The sequence below is a fragment of the Erinaceus europaeus genome, chromosome 7 (assembly GCF_950295315.1).
Source record: "Erinaceus europaeus chromosome 7, mEriEur2.1, whole genome shotgun sequence".
Taxonomy (NCBI): domain Eukaryota; kingdom Metazoa; phylum Chordata; class Mammalia; order Eulipotyphla; family Erinaceidae; genus Erinaceus; species Erinaceus europaeus.
In genome coordinates, this window is record NC_080168.1 from 33,959,708 (window position 1) to 33,980,352 (window position 20,645).

General features: G+C 43.6%; 1 protein-coding gene across 2 annotated transcripts in view; it reads right to left on the minus strand.

The window, feature by feature from the left end:
• The window catches only part of LOC103121597 (aldehyde oxidase 2), a 122,537-nt gene that overhangs the window by 11,343 nt on the left and 90,549 nt on the right, over window positions 1-20,645 (minus strand). Inside the window, exons 25-32 of one of the 2 annotated variants that reach the window (XM_060194182.1) lie at window positions 16,654-16,749; window positions 13,864-13,992; window positions 10,025-10,099; window positions 8,967-9,019; window positions 7,442-7,556; window positions 5,943-6,008; window positions 5,644-5,832; window positions 1,946-2,113 (exon numbers count right to left, since the gene is read on the minus strand). In XM_060194182.1, coding sequence (XP_060050165.1) covers window positions 1,946-2,113; window positions 5,644-5,832; window positions 5,943-6,008; window positions 7,442-7,556; window positions 8,967-9,019; window positions 10,025-10,099; window positions 13,864-13,992; window positions 16,654-16,749 — 891 coding nt within the window. The remainder of the gene's footprint in view (window positions 1-1,945; window positions 2,114-5,643; window positions 5,833-5,942; window positions 6,009-7,441; window positions 7,557-8,966; window positions 9,020-10,024; window positions 10,100-13,863; window positions 13,993-16,653; window positions 16,750-20,645) is intronic. The other variant, XM_060194183.1, reaches the window with a different exon arrangement.

Consider the following 20,645-nt stretch of genomic DNA (forward strand, 5'->3'; position numbering starts at 1 on the left):
AAGATATTTTAAAAAGTGAAACCATGGGAGTCGGGCGGTAGCACAGTGGGTTAAGCGCATGTGGTGCAAAGCACAAAGACCGGCATAAGGATCGTGGTTCCAGCTCCCGGATCCCTACCATTTTCTCTCTGTCCTAACAACAACATCAATATCAACAACAATAATAACTACAACAACAATAAAAAACAACAAGGGCAACAAAAGGGAAAATAAATAAATATTTTAAAAAATTAAAGAAGTGAAACCACTATTTTGAAGGAAAAGCCCTAATTTGGAAGTGCTAATTAGGTCTTTTCTGTCAACCTCTAAAGTAAATTTGCTTTTTTTTTCTTGTGGAATTTCAAATGAAATGGAGAGAGGAGGGGAAGACAGAGAAGGGGAGAGAAAGATAGACACCTGCAGACCTGCTTCACCACTAGTGAAGTGACTCCCCTGCAGGTGGCAAGCCGGGGGCTCAAACCGGAATCCTTACTCCGGTCCTTGCGCTTTGCTCCATGTGCGCTTAACCCGCTGTGCTACCCCCCGAGTCCCGAACCCACTGAATTTTCTGCAGAGCCTTCCCATGAGCTATCCTCTGACTGGGACACAGCACAACCAGCTTAGTGCTTGCTTCCTGACTTCACTCATGACTTTGCTGCCCAGAGTTCTCTGACAAACTCTGAAGAGTTGTCCTTGCCGCATTCCAGCCCCTCCTTTTCTATTCTGCTTTGTAGTATTTACCACTCCTAGAAATTTTACATTGTGTTTATTTATTTTTAAAATATTTTATTTACTTACTGGATAGAGACAAAGGGAAATCTATATGGAAGGAGGGAGATAGACAGACAGATAGACACATGCAGCACTGATCACCACTTGTGAAGCTTTCCCTCTGCAGATGGGGACTGGGGACTTGAACTGGGGTCCTTGGGCATTGTAACATGTGCGTGCACTTTATCAAGTATGCCACTGCCTGTCCCCGCTTGATTTGTTTAACGCCTGACTTTCCTCAAGCAATATAAACTCCGTGTGGACAGAAAGTACTTGGCTTACTAACTTTATTTTTTGTTTAACCAGAGCACTGCTCAGCTCTGTTTTAATGGTGGTTCGGGGAGGAAACCTGGGACTTTGGAGCCTCTGGCTTGAGAGTCTCTTTGCATAACCATTATGCTACCTACTCCCACTTGGCTTATTAATTTTTGGTGCCAGAGATCGAAGCCAGGATATTATACATGCTTTCTACTATTTCAATAGTGCCTGGCACAGGGGAGATGCTTAGTGGGACAAAAAAAAATTAGAATAATGTTTCTTTCCCTTTCTCTTCCTCCTCTTCCCTTTTATTAATAAGCAGATTTATCTGTAGCTGGGGAGACAACATGATGGTTATACAAAGGGCTTTCATGCCTGAGACTCTGAGGTCACAGGTTCAACCACCATAAGCCAAAGTTAAGAAGTGCTTTGGGGGGGGGAGTCAGGCTGTATCGCAGTAGGTTAAGTGCATGTGGTGCAAAATGCAAGGACCGGCATAAGGATCCCAGTTCGAGCCCCTGGCTCCCCACCTGCAGGGGAGTCACTTCACAGGTGGTGAAGCAGGTCTGCAGGTGTCTATCTTTCTCTCCTTTTCTCTGTCCTCCCCTCCTCTCTCCATTTCTCTCTGTCCTATCCAACAGCGATGACATCAATAACTACAACAATAAACAATGAGGGCAACAAGAGGGAATTAAAAAAAGTGCTTTGGGCTCTCTCTTTCTTCTATATCTCTCATTAAGTAAATGGATAATTCAAATAAAATATTAAAGAAATAAATAACTTAAAAATATAATTGTGTGATTCATTCTGGTCACCTTGTAACTTGATTCTCTTATATCTTATTAGACATGATTAGATTATAAGTTTACCTAAAAGATCTCAATAGTAGGAAACAGAAAAAAAAATCCCTTTTTAGGAAAATAAAATAATTTCATACCATTTCTGTGAACCGATCAGCACAGGCCATTCGAACCTGCTCAGCTGTGGCCGGGCTATTCACTGTCAAGTCCTCGGCTGCGTCCCTCTCTCTGCGTGCTGCAGCCACTGCGTCAGCCACAGCAAAGAACACAGAGGACCCCAGGAACATCCCAGACTCCCCCAATCCCTGTAAGAGAGCACATTTGTTTTCTTTTCCGCAAAAAAGATGCCACTGGAGTTCAGGCGGCAGGCCACACTCATTGTACCCCTAACCTGGGCACAGAGTATCGCCTGCCATAGGCCTCGGTAAATGTTGGCTCATGAGCTGAATGAAGCTCCAGTGCTTTTAAGAATCATGTCATGTGGGCTGAGGGGAGGCACAGTGCATACAGGGCTGGCATAGAAGGCATGATGTTCCAAAGGTGATCCCTGACATCACATGTGCCAGAGAAATGCTGTGGTTCTCTCATCAACCAGCCAACCAACCAACCAAAAAACCAACATGCCACCACCTGAAATTCCCATATCTTTAATTTATTTTGGTTTAAATATTTGTTCTATAGGAAAGGTATGTGTGTGTCTATGTTGGGGTGGGTAAGGAGTGGTTAGTTTTGTTGGGAAATTGTGCAGATGTGGTTGAGTTAGGCAGGGCCCACGAATCACCCTGTATGGCTAGTCCCTTTATCTACATACCAATCTTCTACTTATAGTCTTATAAATGACTAAAAGTCTTTTCCCCACTACGCTATGCCCTCAGGGTATTGCTAATTCCTGCCAGCTAAAACCATAGCAACAGTAGCTAAGGAAGTTCCTAGCATGCCTTTTTCTTTTTTCCACCCTCTTTCCTAGCCATCTCCATTCCTGACTTACCACTTCTGGTTTTATCCCATAAACCCCATATCTGTTCCTGGTTTCTCTCTCCTTTCTCTCCTGTGTCCCAGCCAGGAGAAGGGCTGGCGTGCAGAGTGGAAGGCAGCCATTGCAGTTTGGCGCCATGTGGCTTAACCTGCTGTGCTTACACCTGACTCTGGGTCGTTCCCATGTAAATAAAGAATTGTATTACCACGCTGCCACGAGTTCCTGGATCCTCTCTCCCACCTTCTTTGCTAGCCTGGCAAGTTTAGGATTTAAGAAAACACACTCAGTGGATTGAACTGGCTAATTTTATGTGCAGAGAGAAGCGCCTCATTATGACTGTAGAGCCAGGGAAGGCAAGCACTGTAGAAAGTGCAGATGAGGTAGACAGAGGAAGGGAGGCTGTGGTGAGGCAGAGGCAACTTTGTTCTCGCCTCTTCAATCTGAAATTACCAGAACTGTCACCTTCCAGAAATCAACCAAAATTATCAGATGATCTAATTAAAAAAAATTCTTGGGGGCCATGCGGTAGCACAGTAGGTTAAGAGCACATGTACATGGCAAGAAGTGCAAGGACTGGGGTAAGGATCCTGGTTTGAGCCCTCCCTCCCCCCTGCAGGGGGGTCACTTCACAAGCGGTGAAGCAGGTCTGCAGGTGTCTGTTTTTCTCTCTCTCTCTCTGTTTTCCCCTCCTCTCTTGATTTCTCTGTCCTATCCAACAACAGCCGCAATAAGAACAACAACAAGGCCAACAAAATGGAAAAAATGGCCACCAGGAGCAGTGGATTTGTAGTGCAGGCACTGAACCCCAGTGATAACTCTGGAGGCAAAAATAACATATTATTTGATAGAGACAGAGAGATGGGAGAGAGTGGTCTGGGAGATGGCACAGTGGATAAGGCGTTGGAGTCTCAAGCATGAGGTCCTGAGTTCCATTGCTGGCAGCACATGTACCAGAGTGATGTCTGGTTCTTTCTCTCTCTCCTATCTTTCTCATTAACAAATAAATAAAATATTTAAAAATATATTTAAAAAAAAGAGACATGGGGGTCCTGATGGTGGTGCAACTGGTTGAGTGCACATGCTATAGTGTGCAAGGACCCGGGTTCAAACCCCCGGGCCCCACCTGCAGAGAGTCCAGTGCCTTATCCACTAAACCACCTCCCAGACTACTGAGGGAAAGCTTTGAGAGTGGTGAAGCAGGGCTGCAGGTGTCTCTCTATTTCTCTCCCTCTCTGTCTCCTCCTTTCCTCTCAATTTAATTATCCAATAAATAAAGATAATTAAAAAAATAAAAGAGAGATGGGAAGAGAGAGAGATACCTGCAGCACCACTTCACCACTCGTGAAGCTTTCCCCCTGCAGGTGAGGACCAGGGGTTTGAACCTGGGTCTTTGTGTACTGTAATGTGTGTGCTTAAATAGGTGCTCTACCACACCTAGCCCCCGATGATCCAATTTTTTTTGCCTCTAGGGTTATTGCTGGGGCTCAGTCCCTGCACCACGAATCCACTGCTCCTGGGGACCATTTTTTCCCCTTTTGTTGTTATTTTATCATTGTTGTGGTTATTATTATTGTTTTTTGTTGTTGCTGTCATTGGATAGGACAGAGAGAAATCAAGAGGGGAGGGGAGACAGAGAAGGGGAGAGAAAGATAGACACCTGAAGACCTCCTTCACCGCCTGTGAAGCGACTCCTCTGCAGGTGGGGAGCCGGGGGCTCGAACCGGGTGCTCAACTGGGATCCTTACGCCGGTCCTTGCACTTCGCGCCGCATGCGCTTAACCTGCTGCACTACCGCCTGACTCCCGATGATCCAAATTTTAAGATAATTAAATAATAACAAATGTGTATTTAATGTAAATTCTCTTTTAATGTTTTTAACTGTGTGTGTGAGAGAGAGGAAAGGAGGGGAAGGGAGATTAGAGCACCTTTTAGCCTGTCTTCTCTCTCTCCCCCTTCTCTTCCTACTCCTTCTTCATGCAGTACCACAGCTCAAACTCGGAGTCTCATCTCATGCATACTAAGCATGTGACAATGAGGAATGTCTGCAGCCATTGCCAAATGTTCCTTGATGGCAACACTGCTCTCTCCTCCAGTTAAAAACCATTGTTCTGAGGGGGCTGGTTTTTTTCTTTTTTTCTTTTTTAAAAAAGAACCGTAGACTGTTCTAGATAAATTTCTGGGCATGGCTAAAGATCTTGGTTATCTCAGAGATGAATGATTTACCAAAGTTTACAGGGTCTGGTGGGGCTGAGGCAGGAACCCAGGATTTATGAGGCCTCACTCAGCCCAGGATTCTGTCCATGCTGCCACTATTATTCAAAATTCCACCCCAGCATGTCTTTAACTCCACCTAATAATTCACCCCAAAAGTTCTTAAGTGGAAACCTTTGATAGAATACTCTCAAAGCAAAAGGTTTTGCTGAGTATCAGAGCTCACACTGAAGGACACTACTAATAAGCAGATCCTTGGCCCATGCTTGCTATTGGGCAGGTCAGCTATCTTCTCTGAGTCAGCCTCAATTTTCTTCTGATGATGCAACTCCAAATTCTCTCTTTCTCTCTTTATTGGGGGACTAATGGTTTACAGTCAACAGTAAAATACGATAGTTTGTATATGCATAGCATTTCCCATCTTTCCACATAATAAATAATACAACCCCTACTAGGTCCTCCTCTGCCATCTTGTTCCAGGACCTGAACCCTCCACACCCCAGTCTTTTACTTTGCTGCAATACAGCAAGCAACTCCAAATTCTAAATGTCCTGGTAATGGCTGACATTTTTTGTTTTGTCTATATGCTTCCATTGGCAATGGCTACCTGACCCGTGACACCGTGTAACAGTAGTTATGGGTACTTACCTTGGATGAATAGATGCTTAGAGGGGTTGTTGATGATGGCAACAGAGAGACATTGAACTTCTCTGGGATGTCAGTGATGGTTGGAATTTTGTACTCATCTGGGCCTCGGGAATACAGGACACCTTCTGGGGAATATTTCAGCTCTTCAGTGGTATATAGACCCATCCCCTGGATAAAGGCACCTTCAATCTGAAGGAGAAGGGAAAAGCCGAGCGTTGTGAGATTGTCTGTGGTCTTAAGAGACCTTTCCCCACCCTGTGATGACTCTCAGGAAGGGACATCTGATGATGCATACCTACCTGGCCAATGTCAATGGCTGGGTTCAGGCTGCAACATGCATCCATGACGATATCGGTTCTGATTTTCTGTCAAAAATTAGAATTGTTCACCACTGGATTTTAAAAATATATTTATTTATTTATTTTCCCTTTTGTTGCCTTTATTGTTTTTTATTGTTGTTGTAGTTATTATTGTTGTTATTGATGTCGTCATTGTTAGGTAGGACAGAGAGAAATGGAGAGAGGAGGGGAAGACAGAGAGGAAGAGAGAAAGATAGACACCTGCAGACTTGCCTCACCACCTGTGAAGCGACCCTCCTGCAGGTGGGGAGCTGGGGGCTCTAACCTGGATCCTTGAGCTGGTCCTTGTGCTTTACGCCACCTGTGCTTAACTTGCTGTGCTACTGCCTGACTCAAACCACTAAAATTTTTAACTTGAGTTAAAAATATTAAAAAAATTTTTAAATTATCTTTATTTATTTGATAGAGACAGCCAGAAATTGAGGGGAAGGGGGAAGTAGAGAGAGAGAGAGAGAGAGAGACAGAGACAGACACTTACAACACTGTTTCACCACTCTTGAAGCTTTCCCACTGCAAGTGGGGAATGAAGGCTTGAACCTGGGTCCTTGGGCATTGTAACAAATGTGCTCAACCAGATGCACCACTACCTGACCCCCCCAAAATTATTTTTACTGTGATGTGAGTGCTTAACCTGGTGCTCCACCCAGCCCTGCTGCAAAATTATTTTTTATAGTTTAAAAAAAATTTGAATTTATTTATTTTTGGATAGAGATAGGAAAAAATTGAGAGAGGAGGGCAAGAGTGGGGCCAGGTAGTGGTGTTGAGCACACATGTTACAGTGCATAAGGACCCAGGTTCAAGCCCCTGGTCCCCAACTGCAGGGGGAAAGCTTCACAAATGGTGAAGCAGGGTTGCAGCTGTCTCTCTCTCTCCCTTTCTTTCCCTCTCTATCTCCTTCCTCTTTATTTCTGGCTGTCTCTATCATTAAATAAAGATAATAAAAATTTTAAAAAAGATAGGGGTGGGAGAGATAGAGGGAGAGAGACACCTGCAGCCCTATTTCATCTATTTGTGAAGCATTCCTCCTGCAGGTGGGGATCAGGGGCTTGAACCTGGGTCCTTGTGCACTGTAATGTGTGCGCTTAGTCAGATGTGCTACCGCCTGGCCCCTAAAATTCTTTCTATTGTACATGAATTGATAATTTATGTTTTAGTGCAAAATGGTTCAAGATGATGTTAGGGCAATTTGTGCGTGAAATCTAGATGCATTCTTGGCCTAGCCTGTAACTGTGGGGAGGCAGGGACTTGAACCTGGAGCCTTGTATGGGTCCAGGTGTGCCACTGCCCAGCCCCATTTAGTTTATTTAGTTTATTTGCCAAAGCACTGCTCAACTCTGAGGGCTTATGGTGGTGCTAAGGACTGACCATGGGGTATTGGAGCCTCGGGCATGAGAGTCTTCTGCGTCACTGTTATGCTGTCTCCCCAGCTCTTGACTTACTTTGTGGGCTCCTGTCAGGCAGTCAATTTCAACCTCAGAACAGGCTGCACCATAGACATAGTAAGGAAATGGGTCTCCCTCTCCCTTCTCCCAGTCCATGAAGGCCTTGTAGCCCCTGATGGAAGAAACAAAGCCCTTTAGCTTGGTGGTGGTAGTGGGGTATTTGTGTACAATGTTGACTGGTTTTGAACCTACCAAGGTTTTAGGATGACCTTTTTTTTTTAATGTCCAGTATAATTGCTTTTAAGTTCATTTAAACAACTACCTGGATTCACCATCTAATTAGTTACAGCAGCACTGTCATTTGCTCCCATTTTTTCCCCCTTCCTTAGTGCTGCTCAGCTCCGGTTGATGGTGGTGTTGGGGACTGAACCTTAAAGCCTCAGGCTTGAAGTTTTTTTGCATAACCATTATGCTGTCTCCCCAGTCCACTCCCCATTTGTCTCTATTTTAAAGTATATACTTTAGTGTTGCATTTAGGATACAAAATAGAGAGATTTCCACAACGTGTTTTGGCTTGAGTTTCACAGCATGATATGGTTCTGATGGTTTAGATTTGAATTTTACCTTGCAAACTGAGGAGTTGGAAACAGGTTTTGATCAGTGTTCCCAGAGGAACACCCTTGGTTGAATTTGATGCCCAGAAGAAAGTTCAGCAATTGTGGTCTGGGAGGTGGCACAATGGATAAAGTGTTGGTCTCTCAAGCATGAGGTCCTGAGTTCTAGCCCCAGCAGCATATGTACCAGAGTGATGTCTGGTTCTCTCTTTCTCCTCCTATTCCTCTCATTAATAAATAAAATATTAAAAAAATAAAGTTCAGCAATAACATGAAAATTTATCTTGTGGTACGGAAGGTGGCACAGTGATAAAGCTTTGGACTCTCAAGCATGAAGTTCTGAGTTCAATCCCCGGCAGCACATGTACCAGAGTAATGTCTGGTTCTTTCTCTCTCCTCCTATCTTTCTCATAAATAAATAAAATCTTTAAAAAAAATAAAAATAAAAACTTATTTTACAAATAAGGCAACTGAGGACCAGAATGATTGCGTAATCTCATACTTTCTCAGCAAATTCAAACTTTCTAGTAATTAAAATTTTTTTTTAATTTATAAAATGGAAATATTGATAAGGCCATAGGATAAGAGGGATACAATTCCACATAGTTCCCACCACCAGAATTCTGTATCCCATCCATTCCCTGATAGCTCTCCTATTCTTCATCCCTCTGGAGGTATGGACCCAGGATCATCATGGGGTGAAGAAGGTGGAAGGTCTGGCTGGCTTCTATAATTGCATATTTTTTTTCTTTTAAACCATAGCACTACTAAGCTCTGGTTTATGGTGATGCTTGAACTTGGGACTTGAGAGCTTCAGGCATGAGTCTTTTGCTATTATGCTACCTCCCCCACCCCATTATTTTAATGAAAAATGTGGTGCTGGGGATCCAACTCAGGGTCTCATGCATGGAAGGACATCTGATCTGTGTGTGAGCCACCACCCAAGACAGACACTATTGTGATTTTACCTGAAGTATCCAGTGGCGGAAAGACTGATCCTTTGTTCAAAAGCAGCTTCTATCTGCAGAATGGGAATATTTCATCAACATTAAATAAATGTACCATCTGGTAGATGAACAGGAAATTATTCTATGTATCAAAATTGACATTAGATCGTTGTTGGTGCTGTTTTACCCGTGACGGAAATCACCATTTCCCCTCCTCAACTGCCACATTAAGGATTTCCTCTGAGTTCAGAAGCCTGAAGTAAACAAATCAAACAGAACCCTGTTGCATATCAAGACCAGGGGTTTAGGTTACTGGGTACTTGGGACTTTGGTGTCCCAGTGTGGGACTGGGAGAGAAGTTTTTTTTTTCCTCCAGGGTTATTGATGGGGCTCGGTGCCTGTGGCCATCTTTTTTATTTCTTTTCTTTTCTTTTCTTTTCTTTTCTTTTCTTTTTTTTCTTTCTTTCTTTGTTTTTTTCTTATGGTGGTGTGGGGATTGAACCTGGGACTTTGAAGTCTCAGGCATGAGAGTTTCTTTGCATAACCATTATGCTATCTACCCCCTCTTGTTCTGGCCATCTTTTTTCCATTGCTGTTGTTGCTGTTGTTGTTGGATAGAACAGAGAAAAATTGAGAGAGGAGGGGAGACAGAGAGGAGAGAGGAAGATAGACACCAGCAGATCTGTTTCACCACTTGTGAAACGGCCCCCCTGCAGGTGGGGAGCCAGGGGCTGGAATTGGGATCCTTGCACTGGTCCTTGTGCTTCATACTATGTGTGCTTAACTCAGTGTGCCTGACACCCTTAAACTCTTTTGTGGTTTCAGAAGGCTCTCTTGTTAACCTTTATCTCCTGCTGGCTGGGTGAAGCTTTCTGGCATTCTTCATACTGTATTCCTCCTCTCACAGTGATGCCGAGTGTTGTTCCTTGCACGCCTGGTGTACAGAGCAGCCTGCTCTAATTTTGTTGGTTTGCTCTTGGATAGACTGTCCCTAAGAGGTGTGACTGCACTGCATGGTGCTTTCAGCACAGGTCTGTGTGGTTTTCTCATCTGTAGTAACAGACAGAGCAGACACTTACCCAGTCTTCCCATGTGCCCTCTGGATTTTTCTTAATGATGGGCTCCAGGCGGTTCAGAAGGATCTGACAAGCGTTCTTGAAGGAGAAAAGAAATGAAATACAAGTTAGAAAAGAGATAGGAGGTTAGGATTTGTGTGAGGGAGCCTCAGATTAGGTCAGTGACTGCTCATGGAGTGTCTGATTGCAATGCAAGGAGAACACAGTAACAGCACAGCCCCTGACCTTGGGGTGATTGTCAGTGACTGCATGTGTCAGCCACTCCTGGCTCACTCTCTGTGACCGTGTGTGCTAGGTACAATTTACTCTTTTGCGGAGGGTTCCTTTATCAGAACATTTGTTTAAAAAATATTTTATTTAATGAGAGAGATATGGAGAGAAGGAGAGAGAGAGAGAGAGAGAGAAAGAGAGAGACAGACCAGAGCACTACTCAGTTCTGGCTTATGGTGGTACTGGGGATCGAACCTGGAACTTTAGAGCCTCAGGCATGAAAGCTTTTGCATAGTTCATTCATGTTCTTTTTATTTATTTATTTATTTTAAAATATTTATTCCCTTTTGTTGCCCTTTTAAAATATTTATTTATTTTCCCTTTTTGTTGCCCTTTTTTTTTTTTTATTATTGTTGTTGATGATGCTGTCCTTGTTAGATAGGACAGACAGAAATGGAGAGAGGAGGGGAAGACAGAGAGGGGGAGAGAAAGATAAGACACCTGCAGACCTGCTTCACTGCATGTGAAGCAACACCCCTGCAGGTGGGAAACTAGGGGCTCAAACCAGGGGCTCGAACTGCCCATGTTGTTTTATTGTTATAGATATTATTTTTTGTTGTTATTGATGTTGTTGGATAGGGCAGAGAGAAATGGAGGGGGGAAGACAAAGAGGGGGAGAGAAAGATAGACACCTGCAGACCTGTTTCACCGCTTGTGAAGCGACTCCCCTACAGGTGGGGAGCTGGGGGCTCGAAACAGGATCCTTACTCCAGTCTTTGTGCTTTGCGCCACCTGCGCTTAAACCGTTGTGCTACTGCCCGACTCTCCTGACTTCTGTTTTTTGCCGGTGTTCCTCCTACTGTTTTTCTTTTTTCAGATCAACTATTGTATTATATGTTAAAAAAATTCTGTTATGATTTCTTTCAGAATTTCTCTGACTTTGTTGAGGCTTTCTTTCATTAAATTTAATTTTTTCATTAAACTTTTTATTTCAGCGAGCATAATGCAATTTAAGAACTGACCTGTGGGGGTGAGTGGTAGCGCAGTGGGTTAAGTGCACATAGTGCGAAGTGCAAGGACTTATGTTTTATTGTTTTTTTTTTTTATAGCACAAGGGAATGAATCTTGAGTCTCACTCATGCTCAGAGGTCTTCCTGGTTTGATTTCTAGATACCAAAGCACCACTTCACCACCTATGCTGTCCCGGGTTCTCTGGTAGAGTGCAAGGGTTTGATACCTCAGACATAATGAAACACACGTTCTGCTTGGTGAACTATCTCTGCCCCTACACTGAGCTATTCATCTTTTGTATTTGATACTATCCAAAGTTAGAGCCACTGATTTGAGGTTCTCAGTTTACTGGCTCTGTGTAAAAAGAGTACTTGTTCTGAGTCCCTATGGACTGTCCCCACAAAGATCAGATGGATTTGAAAGCAATTCTTGGTGATATAAGTATGGTGGCCGGAGAGTGAGGGCAGATGCTTTCCTACAATGCACCCGTGGAAAAAGCTGGCGGAGCAGAGCAGTAACATAAAAATAGATGTCACTTTAAAAAGTATAGATATTTGAGTTAAGGAATATGGAGTCATGGTTCTATTCAGGAAAAGTGAAAATTTAGCATTTTTTTTTTTATCAGCCAGAAAATAAGTACAATGAAAAAAGGGTGAGTGCACTGGTAGAACTCCATGGACAGAGACACTATGCTTGCCCCGTCTCTACTTGGCTGGGGAGCGAGCTGCCTGCCAGCCCGCCTGTGGGAGCTTGCACAGTGCTGTACTGCTGCATACCCAGGTTTCTTTCTTCTTGCATCTTCTAGGGATGGGACTGCCGACTAACTAAAGCCCATTTAATAGCCACTGGGCCTATGTCTTCCGCCACTCTACTCCCTCCCTGCCTGACCCCTTCCTTTCTCTCAGCAGTAAGATGTGACTGAAGACCGATGCTACTAATGATTGGCATATATTCCAGGTTTACTTTATTATTTTTTTCCTCCAGGGTGATTGCTAGGGCTCGGTGCCTGACTATAAATCCACTACTCCTGGATGCCATTTTCCCCATTTTTGTTGCCCTTGTTGTTATTGTTGTTGTTGGATAGGCTAGAGAGAAATCGAGAGAGAAGGGGGAGACAGAGAGGGAGAGGGAAAGATAAACACCTGGGAGTTGGGGGGTAGTGCAGCAGGTTAAGCGCACATGGCATAAAGTGCAAGGACTGGCTTAAGGATCCTGGTTCGAGCCCCCGGCTCCCCACCTGCAGGGGAGTTGCTTCACAGGTGGTGAAGCAGGTCTGCAGGTGTCTATCTTTCTCTCCCCCTCTCTGTCTTCCCCTCCTCTCTCCATTTCTCTCTGTCCTATCCAACAACGACATCAATAACAAGAATAATAACTATAACAATAAACAACAAGGGCAACAAAAGGAATAAATATTTTAAAGAAAAGAAATATAACCATCTACAGACCTGCTTCACCACTTGTGAAGTGACCCCCCCCACCCCCCACCATAGGTGGGGAGCCTGGAGCTCAAACTGATATCCTTACCGTGGTCCTTGAGCTTAACCCACTGCATTTTACCTCCAGGTTATTCCTGGGGCTTGGTGTGACACTGCGTCCAGGGGCCATTTTTTCCCATTTTTTATTGGCTAGGACAGAGAGAGACTGAGGGGGGGATAGAGAGGAAGAAATAGGGTAAGTGGAGATAGCACAATGGCTATGCAAAGAGACTGTCCTGCCTGAGGCTCCAAGATCCTATGTTCAACCCCCCAACACCACCATAAGCCAGAGCTGAGCAGTACTCTGGTAGAAAAAAATAATAATAAAGTGAAAATTAAAAAAAAAAGAAGAGAGGGAGAGATAAAGATAGACACCTGAAGACCTCCTTGTGCTTCCGAATATGTGCGCTTACACTGGCACGTTACCAACTGCCTCCTCAGGTTTGGTTTCTTTCTTCCTTTTTTTTTTTTTTTTTTTGCCTCCAGGGGTATTGTTGGGGCTCGGTGCCTGCACAACGAATCCTCTGCTCCTGGAGGCCATTTTCCCCATTTTTTTGCCCTTGTTGTTGCGCTTGTTGTAGTTATTGTTATTGTTTTCATAGCTGTTGTTGTTGTTGGATAGGACAGAGAGAAATGGAGAGAGGAGGGGAAGACAGAGAGGGGGAGAGAAAGACACCTGCAGACCTGCTTCACTGCTTGTGAAGTGACTCCCCTGCAGGTGGGGAGCTGGGAGCTCGGATCCAGATCCTTATGCTGGTCCTTGCACTTTGTGCCTTGTACGCTTAACCCGCTACGCTACCGCCCAGTCCCCTCAGGTTTGGCTTCTAAGCTCTTTCCTTTCTACAAATCATGGGTTGGAGTTGGAGGCATTGACATCAGCCTGGGTGCTCAAATGACTGAACACTCTTCCTGGGCTGTTATGTGTTCATGGTAAGGACTCCGGTTGTGTTTGAGCTATTGCATTCTCTGTCTGCCACTTGGGCTTAGCTTTCCCCAGTTTACACACCTTCATGACATTTTACTTATTCCAAGTCTATATTTAGGGGCACAGATGATTGATCTGAAGTCGGCCACTTGTGACTGTTTCTAGCTAAGAAAGCCAGGGGGTGGGGATGAGGTACCCAGGGAAAAAACACGAAGAAGCACCTGCACAGCTCTGCCATTGACATCAGAGCCAATGGATGCTGCGGTGGCGACTGTGTTTGGCACCGTGGCGGTGCTGGTTTCACAGATGTGCATATGAGTCATGGGTATTTTTAATTCACGACTGGCCACCTAGGAGAGAAATAGAAATATGTTCAGGTCCCATAGGAACTTCTAAGAACATTCAAGCTATCCTCTTTTTAAAAAAATTTTTGTTTTATATTGAATTAAAAAATCTTTATTATTGAGAGTCGGGCTGTAGCGCAGCGGGTTAATTGCATGTGGTCTGAAGCGCAAGGACCGTTGTGAGGATCCCAGTTTGAGCCCCCAGCTCCCCATCTGCAGGGAAGTTGCTTCACAAGCAGTGAAGCAGGTCTGCAAGTGTCTATCTTTCTCTTCCCCTCTCTGTCTTCCCCTCCTCTCTCCATTTCTCTCTGATCTATCCAACAATGACGACATCAATAACAACAACAATAATAACTACAACAATAATAAAAAGACAACAAGGGCTACAAAAGGGAAAATAAATAAAAATTAAAACAATTTTTATTATTATGGAAACAGATGAAATAGGGCAGGAGAAGGGGAGAGAACACTTCAGGTGAAGTGTTCCTTGCTCCCCCGCAGCTGGGGACTGGAAGCTTAAACCAGAGTCCTTGTCCATATGAACATCTGTGCTCTACCACGTCCACCACTACACTACCCAGCCCTGCTATACACTTAAAAAAAATCAGAGCACTGATCAGTGATGTGGGAGATTCATCTTGGGACTTTGGAGCCTCAGGCATGAGAGTCTCTTTGCATAACCACTATGTTATCTACCCTCACCCTTAAAATTATTTATTTATTCCTTTTGTTGCCCTTGTTGTTTTTCATTGTTGTAGTTATTATTGTTGTTGTTATTGATGTCGTTGTTGTTGGATAAGACAGAGAGGAATGGAGAGAGGAGGGAAAGACAGAGAGGGGGAGAGAAAGATAGACACCTACAGACCTGTTTCACTGCCTGTGAAGTGACCTCCTGTAGATGGGGAACTGGGGGCTCGAACCAGGATCCCTATGCTGGTCCTTGCGCTTCGTGCCATGTGCACTTAACCTGCTGCGCTACTGCCTGGCCTCAGGTATGCTATTTTTAGAAGTAGACAGGCTTTGAAAATGGGGAATGGGACACAGGCCTTTGGTGGTGGGAATGATGTTAATTACACTCCTATTAACTTACAGTCTCACAAATCACTACTCAATTTATATGAGAGGGGAAAAGTGGATCGAGTGTCTCAAACTAAGAAGAAAAGAAAATAAAATGGGACAGAAAATTTGCTTCAGACACCCTGTACTATACAGCACAGCAATTAAGAAACTAAGAGAGTAGGAGTCAGGTGGTAGAGCAGCGGGTTAAGTGCACATGCTGCAAAGCGCAAGGAGCGGTATAAGGATCCCGGTTAGAGCCGCAGGCTCCCCACCTGCAGGGGGGTCGCTTCACAGGCGGTGAAGCAGGTCTGCAGGTGTCTGTCTTTCTCTTCCCCTCTCTGTCTTCCCCTCCTCTCTCCATTTCTCTCTGTCTTATCTAACAATGACAACATCAATAACAGCAACAGTAGAAACCACAACAACAATGAAACAATAAGGGCAACAAAAGGGAAAATAAATAAAAAAGAAATTATGAGAGAAATAACTTTTTTCCCCCTTTTTCTCCCTGGAAGCTACACACCATCTCAGGGACAAACTCTGATAGGCCTTACTTGGTTATGTGCCCATTTCCCTGGACCAATCGCTCTAGCCAGCGGGGTTCAGAAACCATGACTGGTTGAGCAGGCCTTTGCTAAGGAAGGGGATAAGGTGCACAGTTGTTAGTGTTGAGTCCTTCACAATATGTGGGGTGTGGGAGGTATATTTCAAAGGAACTCAGAAATAGTAAAAAACCTCAGATATGCTCTTAAACTTCAGATATGCCCTTAAAACTTCAGATTGCTGGGACTCCAGGCTATACGATTGCACCTCTCTGGAAATCTTTTTCATTTTGTTTTTTGATAGAGGGTGAGAGTAGGAGAGGGAGAGATGCAGAGAGAAGGAGAGATGCCCTAGCACTGCTCCATCACTTGTGTGATGACTAGGGGAGGGGAACAAGAACCCTGTGTGGGAAAGCGTGGCCCTTTTGTGCATGGATTATCTCCCGTCCCCCGCTATGACATTTAGATACGTTTGTCATAAAGTTAAATATATCCAAGTCAAAGGTTTATTCAATTTTCTCCTGAGATTTTATTTTACAAATTCCTATGTGTGTGTTATAGTATCTTTTAAAAATATAAGATGGTACCACCTACTGTATTTTATTGTCAACTGTCAACTATTAATCCCCCTAATAAAGGCAAACAATTAAAAAAATATATAAGATGGTAACAATTGTTGAAATATTTGTCTTTACTTGTCAAAACAAAACATCATCAACCTCACACTACCGCTCAAGCTCTAAAGATTATATAAACCGGTCTCAGAATAGAACAGCTGAGAAGCTTTTGTTCTAGGCAGGTCTGCTTGGTGCTTTCACGGGCCTCCAGGGGCTCATCAGAGGCGTTTTCACTGACAACTGCTTCTCTCCACAAGCCGTGGCCAAGCACCAGAGTATCTGCAGATGTGTAGGCCTTCTGTCACCATAGCTATTAATTTGAGGTGTGAGAAGATTTCCTACTCAAAAGCCAAGATTATGGCATTTTCCTACAGGAAGTTGTCATTTACCTCAAGATTAGTGCCAAACATCCATCATATGGAGAGATTAACGATTACTTTTGTTCTTTTTACCTGTAGCATTTTGGTGTGAATACCTTGTCCCAGTTCATTGCCTCCATGTGTGACCAGTACAGATCCGTCTGTGTAGATGTGAACAAGTGCAGCTGCCTAGTGAAACAGTTAAAAGGCACAGAGAACAGTAAGGTTCAATACACAGTAAGAGAGAGAAACGGAGTCAGGCGGTAGCGCAGCGGGTTAAGCACATGTAGCGCAATACACAAAGACCGGTGTAAGGATCCTGGTTCGAACCCCGGCTCCCCACCTACAGGGGAGTCGCTTCACAGGTGGTGAAGCAGGTCTGCAGGTGTCTATCTTCCTCTCCCCCTCTCTGTCTTCCTCTCCTCTTTCCATTTCTCTCTTTCCTATCCAACAACAATGACATCAACAACAATAATAACTACAACAACAATGGAGACAACAAGGGCAACAAAAAGGAAATAAATAAATCTAAAAAAAAAGAGAGAAACAGTAGTCTCATAGAGCAGGTAGGCAGAGAGGTGAGCTTTCTTTCTAAGATTCTAAAGCCTCATTCTGTGCTGTGCAAACATCACCTGTAAAGAATGTTCTACCTAGGAACTTGGTTTTAGTAGAAGCTCCTTTAGATACCTAAGGCTTATGAGTATTGGCTACAGCTACTTGAAAGTCACTCTCCTGCTTAAAGTCTCTGGTTGATCACTAAGTTAGCTGACAAAAGTTCTTTAATATTTATTAATTTATTTATTCCCTTTTGTTGCCCTTGTTGTTGTTATTGATGTTGTTGTTGTTGGATAGGACAGAGAGAAATGGAGAGAGGAGGGGAAGCCAAAGAGTGGGAGAGAAAGATAGACACCTGCAGACCTGCTTCATCGGCTGTGAAGCGACGCCCCTGCAGGTGGGGAGCCGGGGGCTCGAACTGGGACCCTTCAGCCAGTCCTTGCGCTTCGTACCACGTGCGCTTAACTGGCTGCACTACCACCTGACTCCCCGAAACAGTTCTAAGTGCTTATACACTTTACGTGCTAACCTGTATCAGTTCTAAATATATAAAGAGGTTCTTCCTTTTACAAAAATATTTTATTTCAAATATATATATATATATGGCAGAGCACTTATAGTGGTGCTGGGGACTGAACCTGGGACCTAGAGCCTCTGGCATTAAAGTCTTTTGCAGAGCCATTATATGCTGTCTCCCCAGGTCAAAGATAGTTCTTCTCTTCTCTTCTCTTCTCTTCTCTTCTCTTCTCTTCTCTTCTCTTCTCTTCTCTTCTCTTCTCTCCTCTCCTCTCCTCTCCTCTCCTCTCCTCTTCTCTTTTCTTCCTTCCTTTCTCTTTCTCTGTTTCTTTCCATTCTTTCTCTTCTCTCTCTTTCCATTCTTTCTCTTCTCTCTCCCCACAAGGGTTGTTGCTTGGGTTTGGTGCCTGCACTACGAATCCTCCACTCCCAGTGGCCATTTATTTTTATTTTTATTTGACTGGACAGAGAGAATTTGAGAGGGGAGGGGAGATAGAGAGAGGGAGAGAAAGAGAAACATCTGCTTCATTGCCCATGAAGAGTTCCCCCTGCAAGTGAGGAGTGGGGGCTCAAACCCTGGTCCTTGTGCAAAGTGCCTTCCTTTTTCTTTCCTTTCCTTTTTAATTTATATTTATTTATTTACCAGAGCACTGCTCAGTTTTGTCTTATGGTGGTGCTGGGGAATTAACCTGGTACTTCAAAGCCTTATGCAGGAGAGTCTCTTTGCATAACCATTATGCTATCTCCTTGCACAAACTTCATGCTACCTCTTAAGTAGCTCAACCACACAGTGAGCAGTCTGGAAAGCAAACCATCAAGGTGTAGAATGATTTGTGAGAGAACAGGTGTGATAAAAAGAGGAACAAGGCCAACTGCTTCTGCAGAGTGCAGGGAAGAGCTCCCCAGAAGGACCACTGGATGGGATCATGGAGGGGAGAAATGCTCATCGCTTGGTGGGCAAGACTCCTCACTGTCAGTCAGGGAAAGGCTGGCTTCTTATTTGGATGAGGCTCTATGGTATTTGGTCTCTTGCATTCTTCCAGTGCCTCCTGTCTTCTCTTCCCTTGCTTCTAAGTCTGACTGCTGCTCCTTCCTCATCTGTGTGCTCTTGCTTTCTCCCTGACCTGCTCAACAACCTTTCTGATTATTAAACAATTTATTTTTCTTTATATCTAAATACTTTTCAGATGCACAGTTGCAGATGCTACCACGATGCCAATCTGACTTCCCTAAGCGGACAATCTCACCAACCTTTCTGGAGCCCCATCTCCCCAGAGCCCCACCCCACTAGGGAAAGATAGTAACAGGTGGAGAGTATAGGCTGACCTGCCAACACCCATGTTCAGTGAAGAAGCAATTACAGAAGCCAGACCTTCTACCTTTTGCACCCCCATAATGATCCTAGGTCCACACTCCCAGAGGGAAAAAGAATAGGGAAGCTTCCAGTGGAGGGGATGGGATGCGGAACTCTGGTGGTGGGAACTATGTGGAATTGTACCCGTCTTACCCTATGTTCTTGTCGATATTTTTAATTTTATAAATAAAAAAAAGAAACTAAATCCTTCATCTGAAAACGACAAAATTAAACCAAGCAGAGCTTCTCTCAACTTAGTTCTTCCTACTAAATAAGTTTCCCAGTGCAGTTTTTTTTGCACACAATTGTATGAAGAAGAATCTAAGTTATTTATATGGATTTTGCCTCTGTTAGCTGGGTTTCAATTCTTCATTCAGGCTTACTCTGTTTTGTGGTATAAATATTGTTTTAGGGCACAAGCTGAATTCCATAACTACTAGTCTTTTGTCAATTTATTTTCTTTTTCTTTCTTTTCTGAATCACAGGTTTTTCTCTGCAAAGTGGGAACAATAATACACGCCTCCTAGATTCTCTTTAGCATAGAAATGAAAATAGAAAATGTACATAAATAATTTAGAATGGTATCTAGCACAGTATAAAGGTTAAATAAAAGTGTTCTCTTTTCTATTCTAAAAAGCAAAAAAAAAAAAAAAAGAAGAAGAAGAAGAAGAAGAAGAAGAGAAAAAGCTTCCCTCTGGGATAGCTCAATTACCTCCTTGCCTGAACTCCTTCTTACAAAGGTGTATGGGGTTGAATAGTAGCCCCCACACATTTATTTTCACCTGCAGCCTCAGACATAACAGGAACCCTGCTGCTAGAATTAGTTAAGACAAATTCATGTGCGTGTTAAGAAAGATAGGAACAGCCCCAACGTGGATGCACTTATCCCAAGCCCATCAATATAATGCTGAAGTTTCACATGGCTCCCACGTCCCTCAGGAGTACAGCCTCAATGGTCAGTACAGATTTTCTGATCAGCACAAATGAAGTAACACTTTCTATTTTCCAAAGGAAGATGAGCTAATCTTCCACAAGACCTTTTTCCTATTCCCCATGGGTAAGTTACCTAAGCCTGATATAATTTCCTTTTCCCTTATACTTTCTTTGCTTAGAAAACAAAACTGTGTTAATTTGGCTTACATTTTTACAGTTATGCTTTCTTGCTACTCAACTCATGCATCATTTAATACATCCGATTAGATCTTTTTTTAAAATATTTCTTAGCACCACTTGAGCTTAACCCTCTGCGCTACCACCTGACTCCTCAATTAGATCTTTAAGATGAACTCAGTTCAATTTCTGTTATTGAACGCTAGATTAGTGTAGGCCCTAAATTCAATGCAGTGTTTTTAAAGGGAGATCATAAGAGATTGAGGCTAAACCGCCATAAACCAAGGGACTACAGGAGGCACTGAAGCTGAAAGAGGCAAGGGCAGATCTGCCCATGAGCCTTCAGAAGGATCAGGATCCTGTTGACACCTTGATTTGTGAATTGCTTGCCTCCAGAACTCTGAGAGCATCAATTTGTTGTGTTAAGTCAGGTTTGTGGCACTTTGTTGCCACAGTCTGAGAAAATGCAAATGGAGTAACAAACAAATGCACTTGATGGTGTTGTACCGACAGCTTTGAGAGGATGCCGAATCATTCAGACATTACATAA